The sequence below is a fragment of the Struthio camelus genome, chromosome 7 (genome assembly GCF_040807025.1).
Source record: "Struthio camelus isolate bStrCam1 chromosome 7, bStrCam1.hap1, whole genome shotgun sequence".
NCBI classification, from domain to species: Eukaryota; Metazoa; Chordata; class Aves; order Struthioniformes; family Struthionidae; genus Struthio; species Struthio camelus.
Window position 1 is genome coordinate 16,222,995 of NC_090948.1, and position 13,109 is coordinate 16,236,103.

Below are 13,109 nucleotides of genomic sequence, written 5' to 3' on the forward strand. Positions count from 1 at the left end.
ATAGAGATGAGGTCTTCTGTTCAGATGTGAAACCAAATATGCCTTCCTGAAGAGAGATGATGGTCAGAGCTATTTGCTTGTTGTTCGGACCATTTTTTTTACCTTTTTTCTATCCTGTTGTGACTGCAAGGCGGGAAAAGGGAGGGTTGAATACCAGTGTAGAGACACACTCAAGGTTCGTGGAGGGTTAAACAGGATAGATTTAATAAGGGACTTACTTGCTCTCCAAACTGCACGGGATGGCCCGGGAACCGTGTGAAGAGGCTGCTGATGGGAGGCTGCTGGACACACAAGTTGGACACCCAGGCAGGACTCAGCTCATATCCTAAAGGCCCCTTAAATCTACTAGAACAATGTTCGTATCTCAGTTGTGCTAACCTTGAGTAGCTACTGGCTGGGAAGCAGCTAGACATTGTTGACAAAGTGGAATATGCATATCTGGCCTTGATGGCAGTTCGGTCAGCATGTAGAGAACACACTTGGGCTGCTATTACGTACTCTGCCAGTCACCTGACTCCTTACCAGATCTTCCTCAGGTGTTCTCACTACACCTGTACTTTCACATATCAACAGTGTTTGCCCTAGCTCAGCCTAGTGTAATTTCTGAAGATATAGAATGCACTAGAGAATGTCCTTAGTTTGTATTTTGGGAGTCTGTTCCTCAGGCCATGAATATCTTACCAGGTATTAATGAAAGAATGGACCACCACAATCCTGGAACATAAAAGCTTAGAAAAAGTTCAGTTGAGATGAACATCTGGAGGTCTCTAGTCCAACTGCTTACTCCAAGGAGGATTAACTTCACGTTTAGATCAATTTGCTCAGGACCATGCCTACCTAGATTTTGAAAATCTCCAAGAAGGGAAATTTCTCCTCTTTATGTCCAAACCAAATTTTACTTGTTGCAGCTTGTGCTTGTTGCCTCTTGTCCTGTCATTGTGCACCTCAGAAATGGCTGTCTCCTGTATTACCTCCCCTTAGGTAGGGGAGGACTATTAGATCCCCCCAGTCTTCTCCAGGCTGAACACACCAGCTCTGCCACTCTCTCTGCGTATGCCACGTGTGCCAGCCTCCTGACGATCTTGGTGGTCCTCCACCGTGCTCACTCCAGTTTGCCGACAAGGTGACATGCCCGCAAGGCTAGCAGAAAAGCTCATCTCCAGAAGACGATGTGTATTAGTGGGTGACAGTTATGTGATTATCTCACAGGGGTTACGGGAGGCTACAGAACAAACCTGTCAAGGTAGTGGCCGCAGCCTACTGACCAGCTTTGACCTGATGCTGTGCAAGAGTATTTCACAGACTTTTCCTGTTGCAGCTGCATCTGTAATGGCTTCTCTCCCACACATGCTTCAAATCCTCTCTCCTCCTTCTGCCCCATTATTTTTATTTTTGCTGCCTTCCCTCTGTTGGTCCACTCAGGCAAAAGCTACCTGCTACCCAGTGACCTGCTGCTAGCAGCAGGGGTGTGATATCTATCAGTGCGGACTGATGAGATGTCCTCTTCTAGACCTAGCTGTGCTAGTGGAGAAGAATACCACGCAACCTTCGTCCGGCTGCTGCAGGGTGCTGCCCTCCAGGATCTGTCAGCAAAACTGCAAATCTGCTTTCAGTTAAGATGAGATGTTTTAGCTTAGACAGTTTAAATAGCAGGTCTTTGCTAACAAGCTCATTTTGACTGAAATAGGTTAGGGAGTGCTCCTGTGGCCAACTCTACCAGCAGAGCTAAGCAGTACGTTTTCAGTGGGAATGAGCATGTACGTGAATCTTGCAGCTCTTCAGAATGCTGCTGCATTTTTGTTTGATACATATCTCCTGTTTGCCCCGGAAATATGTAGTGCTCCCATAGTTGGGAAATGGTACACGATAGCCGACCTGTATACTCATGGTTTGCAGTTCTGAATCACCAACTCACTCGGCCTTGGCTGAGTTGTTTGGTGTGTTTGTGTCCTCTTCATTGTTGGTAGCAAAATGCTTCTGCAAGGAGAAAACTTGGGGAAAATTATACTACTTTGAGCTGTGTTCTTCTGGGCAAACTATCTTAGAGGGCTTCTGTTTTTTATAATAAAAGCTTTACATAGACAGAACGATAGCATTTCGAAAATTTCAGTAGCTTTACTGAGTGCAGACAGTAGGTCTTTCAGGTCATTTCTTTCCCCCCTGCAGTGGTGCACTGTTCCCAATGGTATAGTCTTCGCTCTTCAGCTATGTTTTAAATCATTCAAGTCCACGTACCTGTTCCTTGCTGCTTTTCTCTGTGAGTTAAGGGAGTACTTGGAGCAAAAAGAAAATCAACAGTAACACCTGTAAAGAGAAGCTTGACTCAGGCAGTAGATCATGCTTGGGTGTTTTTAAAAACAGAAGCAACTGTTCCAGGAAACTATGAAACTGCTGCTTAGAGCATAGCTGATGCCTTTCCCTGCCATAAATGAGCCCTTTGCTTCTACTGGCTCTTACCGGATGACTTTAGTGGACTGGTTCTCCAAGTGATAATGTGCATGTTCCTTCCCTCCGTTAAGAGTAATAACATGTAATAGTCCCAGCAGTTCCACCCTGGTTCTGGTAACCGTTCTGAGGAAGGAAACATTTATTTTGCTAACTTTCACTGAAAATGATCTATTATCACTCTAGGATCTGCTCTGAAATTTGCGTATGATCAATTTACACCTGTGCTCTGAAATCTAGCTCTTAAGAGTGGTGGTGTCTGTCCTCCCCCCACATCTGTCTAGGTATGCATTTGGTCAGGGATCTTAGTTTGGGAAAGTAGCATATGCCAGTGTTGTGCTGATACAAGCAGATTTCTCATCAGCGCTTGTTGTTTTCAAAGGCAACTTGGAGTTAAGGGGGGAGGAGGAGGAGGAGGAGAGGGACTCCCAATTCACATTCCTTCCTGGCATCAGAGAAATTTTATTTTGGTAGTTTTTACCAGCACTTAAAATCTAGATGGAAGACCTATATCAAAGGAAAGTTTACACTAAGAGCCACGAGATTCCAGACAATTAAACTTTATTAGTCTGTCTGAAACATTAAGTATTAGCTTAAAAGAATAGTTTTTTAATCTCCTCTCCCTGTTGCTGTTTACTGTTTAGCAGTGTGGGAGGGGAGCTGCTTCTCCAGCAAGGTATTATTGCTGCTCTTTATATGGCTGGTGTGCAAATGTGCATGGCTCAGTCCTGCCTCCCCAGTCCCTTGAGAGATTCAGCATGTTACTTCTGTGGTGTGTGCAGCTTTCTCTGGTCCTAAAATAAAACAGCCTTTTCCCTTTCTTCTGTGTCTGAGGTAATATCCTTCACCAGGTGCCCTTCAGGCTAATACCATATCATAGGTACTTAGATGGTACCTCTGAAAACTATTGGCCCCCCAGGATTTCAGAAAGTACAGCAGCTTAGGCTGCTGTGTCCAGCTTAATTCCAGTGATCTTTCATCTGGATGTATCCTTTCTTATCAAAGTTTTCCTGCAGTGTGACTAGAAACCAGATGTGGGCAAGCAGCTAAAAGCCAAAGACAGGCAGAACTGCTGGCTCTTTGAGTGTCCAGGGGGCTGTTGATTTCAGTATAAGCGTGTATTTTGAATTTTCTCTTGAAAATAAGTAGTAACGATGCTGTGGTTTCTTTCATGGTGCTTTCTTTTGACTCTCAGATGTGATTGATGATCATCTACTTCTGGGTTATGTTTGTCTTTCGGAATGTTTCAGTGAGCTTTGCAGCGTGGAAACTAATTCAGTACTGAGCGAGCAAGTCCGTATATGTGCTAAACCCATGGTTAACCTCACAGAGTCTGTTATATGAGATGGAGGCAGGCAGAAATGGGTAGCTTCTAAACTGAGCTTTTAAAATAAAACTAAATGGAGTGAGTTGTTTAATGATCTAGCATTGTAGCTTTTGAGCTCTGTCAAGTCAAACGTTGAAAAGCAGGTTCACCCACCGAAAAAAAAAAAGAGAGAGAAGCAGGCTAGCCTTCTCTTGTCGTTCAGGTGCCGGGCTCACAAGATCCTGCTCTTTGTGGTGAGAGCCCCGCTCTCTCCCCCACCCAGTTCTCAAAGCAAAGGAGCTCTTTAATAGTAGTTGCTGGTAAGGAACTACAAAGGACTTCCTCCCTCTTTGCTTAGCCTTGGCGGTTTGGGAATCAGTTCTGCAACATTTGGTAATTACAGGCCCAGAGAGGAAGAAGTCAGCCATAGAAATTGAACCTGTGTCCTGTTAATTATGCTATGTTACTGCCTTTAGGCCATGCAAACAAACCCATTTTGACAGCGTTTTAATATACTATCTCTATCCTTTAGTATGGAGGACTGGGATAGGTACTCAGCTCCACTTCAGCATTTTTGTTACATTGCTACATTGGAGGGGTATTTCATCAGGGGCAGCAGCAAGCAGATTCATGGCCACACAAGTAGCTTTGAAAAAGCCAACCATGCTAACATTCTCGCGCTAACAGTGGCTTTACAGGCATCAAACTGAAATCTCTCACTGCCACAGTTGTACTTTTTAATCCCTCTGCTTTTCCGCGCAGCTTCTAGCATGCTCCAGAATTCCTGTGCTTTGTGCTGCGGCTGAATCTAGTTTCATGTCTAAATTCTCTGTACTTTTTTTGTTGTTGTGGTTAATCTTGAAGAATATTTCAGGATGTATGCACAAGTGTGGCTTTACTTTCATTGTGAAGTTACCCTTTCTTCTTCTCCCACCCTGCACATACACCTCCATGGTACCTTTCTTTGTCATCCCATTACTCGTTTTTTCCCTCAGTGTCTTTTATCTTGTGAGTAAAGTTTGAACAGTACGCAGAAAGTTAACTGCCTGGAGTCTTTTAAATATAAGTAACACGCACCCAGTAATAAGCTGTCGGTTGTTTTTTTGCTGCCTGCAAAGAAACATAAACACAGCGCTCATTTCTGGCAGGTTTTTACTGTCAGAGTTTCTCCTATTATATTTATCTTACAATTTGCCAGGGGGTGAAGTTATTAAGTTTTAGCAGCAGCCATCGATCAAGTTCACAAGTTAACACGATAAAGGCTCTGTGCCGCTCCGATCCGGGAAAATGATGATCCTCACTCGGTAATTAACTAAATGAGAAAGTTAAATCTTACTTGAGAGCTGGGAGAGATGAAAGAGAGGTGTTTGTCAGTTTCTCAGTGGAAATTAGAAGCAGTTTTCTGCAATTCCCTAAGCTGCTGCTCTGTCATATTTTACATAAGCACTGGGAAAACGTCTTGTAATTAGTGCTGTCATGGAGGATTTTTTTTGCTGAAGGATGTTGGAATAATTCATTAGATTATCAAGAAAGGCTTGTGTCCTGAAATGATTAGCACAGTGAAATTTAAACCATTAACGATAACAAGTTTAGAGCTTGCTGCAGTGCAGAGGCACCCGGGGTATGTCTGTGCCTATTTCAATCATTTCTTATAATTAAACATTATGTCCTCTTTTTTCCTCCCCTTCACTAAGACCCATCCAAAATTCCTGTTAAGGTGGCTCTGTCTAGATCGGTGACTTAACCACAACTGGCAGTGCAAGCAGCTAGAGGTGAAATGCTGCAGCTGCAAATAAGCAACAGAAGGCATCTGAGGCAGAAGCTGTAGTCCCAGGGAGTATGGGAAGGAGGGGAGGAAGCCCAGGGTGACCTGTTGGTGCTAGGATGTCAGAAGGAAGTCCCTTCTTTTTGTCTGGAGGGAAACTCAACTGAGAAATTTGCAGTGGTGATATAAGCTCTCAGTCTTCCCAGAACTCCAGGATGAACATGTCATGAAGGCTCAGAAGGTCCCAAACCCTGCTGGGATTGCTGAAGCCACTCTGGAATTTCTAGAAGGAAACAGTTGCTCTTTTAAGGGAAGGAGATGTCTTTTTACATCAAGAAGTGTATAATCTGAATTCGTCTACACTATGAAAAGTCCCTTAACAAAGTCCTCTGCAACAGTTAGAGGACACTGAGTTTTTAAAAATAAATAAATAGAAGCTAATATGGGTGGGGAAACACTACACCTGTATTAGAATCAGAGAACTATGCTGGTGCTTGTTTTTTTTTTTTTTTTCTGTGCTGTAGAAGGATCCCTGGTCCCCTGTCCCGAACAAAAATAAAAATAACCTTCGTTGTCATATATGGGTTACTGCTATGATATACCAGGGTTATTTTGTTTTCTGTGCGGAGCAGTAGACTTACCCAGGCTTTATTTATCTATGTTGAAATATTGCTCTTTCCCATAGTTGCAAACCGTTATTTAGATTAAAGTCCTTTATATATTAGTCCTCTTCTACTTCACTGGGCATACAAATGTGCTTTGTGTTAAATGTAGCCATTTGGAGAAATAGTCTTGTAATTATGGGCTGCAATGGAGTGTAGTACATAGATCCCTGAGCTAGTACCAACCTGCGGCAGTCAATCCCCTGGGTGTCCTGACATAGCTTGCTAGCTCAGGTACACTGCCGAGGGAGAGCACCCATACTGTTTTTGCACATGAGTTGGCTTGCCTAGAGCCATCCTGGACATCTCTGAGCCCTCGCTTATGGGGAGGGCCAAACCTGCCTTCCTAACTTTGCCAAAGAGAAGCAAGAATGGCTTTCACTGTTTTAAGTTGGCAGTTTGCTGCTTTACACCCAGACTTTCTCCTAGGGTGACAGACTACCGAGGCTTATGGTTCTTTGCCACTTTTGGAAGTGAAGCTTATAAAAAGAGTGAATGTATATAGTGCACTCAGTTGAATATTTAACAGAGCAGTATGCACTAACAGTTCTCGTATTTCCAGATTAGGCCTGATTCTTGCACCAGGAGAGGGAAGAGGTTGTAGACTGTTGCACGCTCCAGCAAATAGTTACTGTTACGGTTCTGAGATAGTTTGTCATGAACTTGAGGCAGTGGCTCAGAATGGTTGAGTCATCAGGCTTTCTCAGGAAGCCAAATTGATTCTCTTACCGCTAGTAGCTATTACCCCCCCCCCCCGCTTTAATAATACGGATGCTTGATGTTGTTTTGTTGTTGCTTTTGTAATAACAGGCCTTTTTTATTGAACCCCCGGTGGATTTTCAGGAATCTTCAAACTGAACTTTTGGAATTTTGTTCTTAACTGTAGCTGCAGACGTCCTGGGAGAGGTGCATGTTGTGATCGAGTGGCTTTGGAGCCCTGTGACTTTGTCTGCAGAATGGGTGCGCTCCGGGGTCTGCCCTGTCGTCCTAGTCACAGGCCACAGGACCTGCTGCACACACTGTGGCTACTTGCCTGCTTTTCTTTGCTCCTTTCAAAGGGAAACGGGGGCAGCGAATGGTACAAGCTAGGTCTCAAGCTGACATGGTTAGAATGTGGACAACGTATGCACATGGACCTAAAAAAAATACGGTTTAGATGTACCACTAGTTTAGATGTACACACTGTGACACATACAGTGCTTTTCATAAACGTGTCCAGTGAACAGATCCATTAAATAAACCTAGAGATTGTCTTCTACGAGCACTGGACGATGCACTCTTACTTTACTCATCCTTCCCACCCTGGGGCCCTGCATTCACTTGTGACTGAGGCAGAATGACTTGGCTTGTCCCATCTGAGCCATGTGTTTGTATATACATAAGCCATTGCTTGTTTTTTGCAGATGTTGCAGCTTCTGTTGGATACCCTAGGCTGAAGTTGTAGAGATTATTGGAAAGCTGAAGCTTCCTGGGAGGTGGGTGGTTGGAGGCAAGGTGCGTAGGGCTAGAGTGTCGTGCCGTTCTGTGAAAGGAGGTGCCCCTTTCCTGATCTTTGCATGTCAGCTGTCTCCTCTGCTCCCAGCTCAGCCTATTAGTTGAACGCCACAATCTCTCAAATTGGAAGGCAGAGGTATAGGTTTTTAAAAAGTGCTCTATTGAGACAGCCTGTTGTGAGATTGACTGCGCAGCAAACAAAATGAGAAATGAAATGAGATCAAGCTTGTAAAATACAACATCTCTCCACTGTCTTAATCCAGCATTTTCGGAGGGGTTTCTGTTTTGTGTGCAGCTTAACCGCAGCAGAAATGACCAGAGAGTCCCTTAAGGCCGATGTTCAGTGCAGTCCACTGGTAATCATTTTATGCCAGGCTATTGCCAGCTGTGGACTTTGCCAGGAAGATTCCAACCTTTCTCACCAAGGAGTTCATTCCCACTGTGTCTTTAGAGATTTCTCTATATAATAGTTGGCCCGAGAGAGATTACTTCTTTCCTCCTGCCCAATACTAGGTTTATGACTCGCTTGCAGTCAGCACTGTCTATGTGATGACCAAATGAAATAGCGCAGCTCTGCTATCAGTCATAGCCCTTCGCTAACATGGTCTTACTGAAAGCTCAGAGAAATGAGGAGAGGGTGGAGAGGGGTAAAAAGTAAGGTTGGAAACCTTGAGATGTAGAATTGAGCATTCGTAACGTGATAGGTGTTCTGCGATCTCAAAGAAACTTAATTCAAGCCATGATACTGAAATAGAAAAAACATATTCATAAAAATGTCAGCTAATTACTATGATTTTCTACCAGGCGAAAGTCTCTCCAGCTCTGCTGGATGTGCGGGAAAGAGTATTTAAGTTTTGTGGATTTTCTCTAAAAAAATGAAACATAAAATAGAAAATAAATGAATAGTTCAGTAGGTTTTAAAGTTACTGTTTTTGGTGTTCCAGTGTAAGAATTTCCATCAGGTAAGGGAGGTATTGAGGTACAGGATTTCTTTATTCCAGAGAAATGAGGAATTTCAGCACTCTAAATCCAGTTTTGAAAAACAATTTCTGTGGTCGCTAAACAACTCACTAGCTATGTTTTAACTCATGAGTTAATCCATGCCTTGATAGTAACTAATTAGGTACTGAGGTTTAGGTGCTCATTTTTTCCTTTAAAGTCAATAAAATGTCCCTGTTGAGGTTGACGCATGGAAGTAACATTCAGAACAGAACAGAAATATGACATTCCTAAATATATATTTTATATAGTCTGATATTTGTAATTTGTATTATTTGATAATTAATAGAGAACTACTAAATGTATTTTGTAAGTAAAAAGGATCTAATGACATTGATTGTTGTAGCAGTGCTGTCTGGTGTTAAACCATTGCAGTGAAATAAAGAATGTTTTCTATAGGAATTATGTACAGTAGCAAAATGAGAATTATTGGGGTCAGTGCTGCATGGATACCTCATTGCAACAACGTTTTAAAACTTACTATAAATGTGTGCCCATAGTATGCATTTTTAGATTGAGGTTATAAAGAAAGGAGCCTGTAGGGATAATTAATCCTGAAAAGAAGTAGAAAAGACATTTATTTAGCATTTAATACAAATTGTTTGTTTGACTGGTGAGGGAAAAATAATTTCCCAGCAAACAGTTAATTTTCCTTGGACAAATGATAGACTTGCAATGCAAAATGTGTGCTTTTCTCCCAGGTGAATCAAGCAGAAATTATATCTTGCTATCAAGTAGTAAACTGAAATGTCAGTATTTTGTTATGTCCCGGAAACTCTTTGAGTTGAGCCCTTCTGACAAGATTTAACAGTGCTCAGAAAGTTTAAGATGTTTTATACTGTGAAAGAAGTATGTACCAAATATCAGGGTGTGTTTCAGCTGGCTTTACCCTTGAGGTATAATTTTATACTAAAAATAAGTGCTATTTAGTTTTTTCTTACCCATTTCATGCAATTCCTATTAATTTTAGCAGCAGTCTATTCTTTTTAAGAAAAATAACATAAATACAGTTTTCTGTTGGTGCATTCAAGTAATTGATAACTGTACATTAGGAATCCATCTGCATTTTACTGTGTGTAAGATGTAAATAAAGTTGTGTTCGTATTAAATTGCTATTCATAGTTTCTCATCTAACCAGAATCCTTTGCGTGCAGCTCTGGTGCAAAAAACTGTGTTGCCCTGCAAGGGTTACAGCTTGCTGTGGCTGCGCTTGGAACATCAGCAACAAGTGGGATCCATGATCTTGGCCAACTTAATATAGCAAAAAGCTTTTTTTCCTTCTGTTATTTAAAAAAAAAAGAAAAGTCATAAAACTGCCTGAGCTTCTTTTCATGTGTATGTTTTGGGTTATCTCTCCTTCCCTTTCGCAGACCAAACTTGCCAATGGCACTTCCAGTATGATTGTGCCCAAGCAAAGAAAACTGTCTGCAAGCTATGAGAAGGAGAAGGAGCTCTGTGTCAAGTATTTTGAACAGTGGTCCGAGTCTGACCAGGTGGAGTTTGTGGAGCACCTCATCTCCCAGATGTGTCACTACCAGCACGGACATATAAACTCATACCTCAAACCCATGTTACAGAGGGACTTCATCACTGCGCTGCCAGGTATTTTTGCAAGCGGAGGAAGGTTGATTCTTCATTTTGTCTTTCAGAAAACACTTCTACTTGGCTTTCTGTGACTCTGGCCTGTCTTGCTGAAGAGTTCTCGTCTACGATCAGTTTGCAAAATAGATGATACGTTTTACAATATGAAATGTAATAATATTCTGTTTAGTATTCTTGCTGTCTCTCAAGGCGTATCTAATATCAACATGACTTGGCTAGAAGTAAGTGATAGATTTGTATGTAAAGGGGACGCAACCCAGGCCGCAGGGTAGATGGTTCTGCTCATAACGCCCGTAACGATGCATGAATAACAGAAGTTTTAAAAACTACTCTTTTTTTTGGTCAGTCTGGCAAGCTTTTCCTCTTTTTTTTTTTTTTGTTTCTTTTTACTAGTAGTACTAGTAAAAGTACTAGTTTCCTGAAGCCATTGATTTGATTATCTGTGAATTACCAGCAGAGAATAACATATACCAGCTCAAAGAACAGAAATGTTATGTATATATTTTTGCAGCTTGGTAGAGCTTTTCATTGAGAGTATTGTCCCAGCTATTCTCAGATCTGGCATTGGGTGAATCTCACAGAATACATACATGAAATAAGGTACATACAGTTTTGTACTGTTCCCGTCTCATAGATGAAAAAACTGAAGCCGTGGGAGATAAAACATACTCAGATGTGTACAGCAAAATAGAGTTTCAGAACCAGTCAGAGATTCCTGGCTTTGCGTTCTTTTTTCAGACCATTAGATGATGCCTCTATAGATAGATAGGTAGTTAATAGATTAGCATTGCAATGGCTTAATTCCTTAGTTTCAGATGGACCTTGAGTAAGAAGTGGTACAGTTTTTGCCTCACAAAAATTTCTTGCACAAAGCTTGTTCTGTGAACACCTTTGGAGAACTGCTGAACTCCCACAATGTGTTCAGTCCAGTCATTTGGTTTCTTCAGAAGGGATTTTTCAACGTGAAATTTAAAGTCTAGGGCTGAAAGAGGAAAAAGCATGTTTAGCTGTGAATCTTACTAAGCATAAAGGCACTGGAGGAGCATTGCTATGAAGTTAAAAATATGTAGACTCTCTGGATTTTTAAGCTTATTGTGCCCAGCAATCAAATGGCTATTCTAGTGTTTTAAAAAAAAAATCTTAGTTATGCTAAGTACCTGCTTTATTTGAGTTTTTAGTAGTCCAGTGGCAATAATCTCATGTACTTAGAGCAGCTTTACAACTTGTGGAGCTGTTCTGTTTCAGAAAAATGGAAAGTATTTTGAAAGGGCATTGGTTTCTCCACTTTCAAAGTTGGAGTATACATATAGCTATATACACAATTTTTCCAGGTCTTTCTCCACAAAACTCCATGAAAGAAAGCCAACATATGCTTCAGGCTTTTTCCTGAAAATTTTAGGCAAGCGTTAGAAATATTTTCAGAGGCACCCAAAATTTCCCTGCCGTACTGTGTTTGTTAGTGGTTTTTCTACGATTATCAAGTAGCTCTGTCTTTAAATTTTGCTTCCTCAGAGTGTAGAACAGATAGGAATTAGGGAGCTAACATCTGAGTATTTGAACAGTTGTGGGAATTGTGTGCTTAAATAATGTGAATCAGTTTGCATATTGGTGAAGTGCTAATGTCCTAGTGAATATAGTTTTAAGGGAGAAAACGAGTGGCAAGGAATTACACTGGTTCAGGCTCTGCAGTCAGAGAGATGCAAAACGTCAAGGGTATGGGCACGTTTCTAATAAGGCAAATAGGAAAAGGGTGGGTAAGAAACTGCCTAGGAGGGAATTGTGTTCATGTTTGTGCAGTTTGTAAGTACTGTGAAACCTTTGTCACCAAGGTATTATTAAACGCTTTTTAAAAATTAAAAGATCTCGAGGACAGAAGAGGGAGAGTATAAGCATTTATTTAAACCTAGAGTTATGAATTAAGTCACATAATCTAAAATAAGCTAAGCTCTTTAAGTATTTTGTAGCTTTCTCAAAACCTCATGTGTTCAGTAGTTTCGTTTTTACTCCTTCATTCTCTCTCCTACTCTCCCCTTCAAGTAAATAAAGCAATAAAATTACTCCAAAATCCTGATATATCTTGTCTCTGTCCTCCTAGCACTGTCCCACAGAATGACCAGAATTTCAGGGAGTTTTATGCCATGAACACGCATTATTAATACAGAGTAAAATTAATTCAGGTTATTTTCCCAGTGCTTTGGACAGAATTAAAGACACAGATTAACTGTGCACTTTAACAGACTTTGTTCCCTTTCTAAGAAGTAAGGTCTCAACTTAGAATTTCCAAGCAGCTAACATTTTTTATGAAGAAAGTCATTTTTGTAAGGGCTTCATGTGTGAAATAGCTGAAACGTTCATTCAGCTCCAGCTGCAAAGGACTACTTTAAGAGTCAGTACTGTACTGTATAAGTTGGTGTAGAAGGCTGAAGGGCTAATCATGTTTCACATTAGTTTAGCAAAACCTTTTGTGAAAGGAACCTTCTCTTTTTTAAGGAAGTGATGTTCCAGGAGATATATATCTGAGCGAGTTGTGCTGTTCCTAAGGAACATATTAATTATAAAATTGAATTTGTAGCCAGGCCAAAATAGCTCTGCCCTTTCACTTATTGTACAGGGACGATATTCCTTCTCTACAGAGGGTTGAGGATCAAAGGCAAGGGTGACTTACGGTGATGGAAATACGTAATCCACCTCACAGCAGCAAGATTTAAAGTGTAACTACTGATGGTCCAGAGAGGCCAGGTGGGTCAGAGACAGAGTTGTGGGTGAGGATTACTCTGCCCAGTTTATGCAGTGTAGCCCTCCGTGCTTTATGCCACTGATCTGTTCCCCACATGAA

General features: G+C 41.4%; 1 protein-coding gene across 9 annotated transcripts in view; it reads left to right on the forward strand.

Annotated features, from left to right (window-relative positions):
* Positions 1-13,109, forward strand: part of BTRC (beta-transducin repeat containing E3 ubiquitin protein ligase) — a 125,557-nt gene that overhangs the window by 83,753 nt on the left and 28,695 nt on the right. For all 9 annotated transcript variants that reach the window (XM_068949822.1, XM_068949827.1, XM_068949821.1 and 6 more), the window contains one exon: positions 10,042-10,273. In XM_068949822.1, the coding sequence (XP_068805923.1) occupies positions 10,042-10,273 (232 nt within the window). The remainder of the gene's footprint in view (positions 1-10,041; positions 10,274-13,109) is intronic.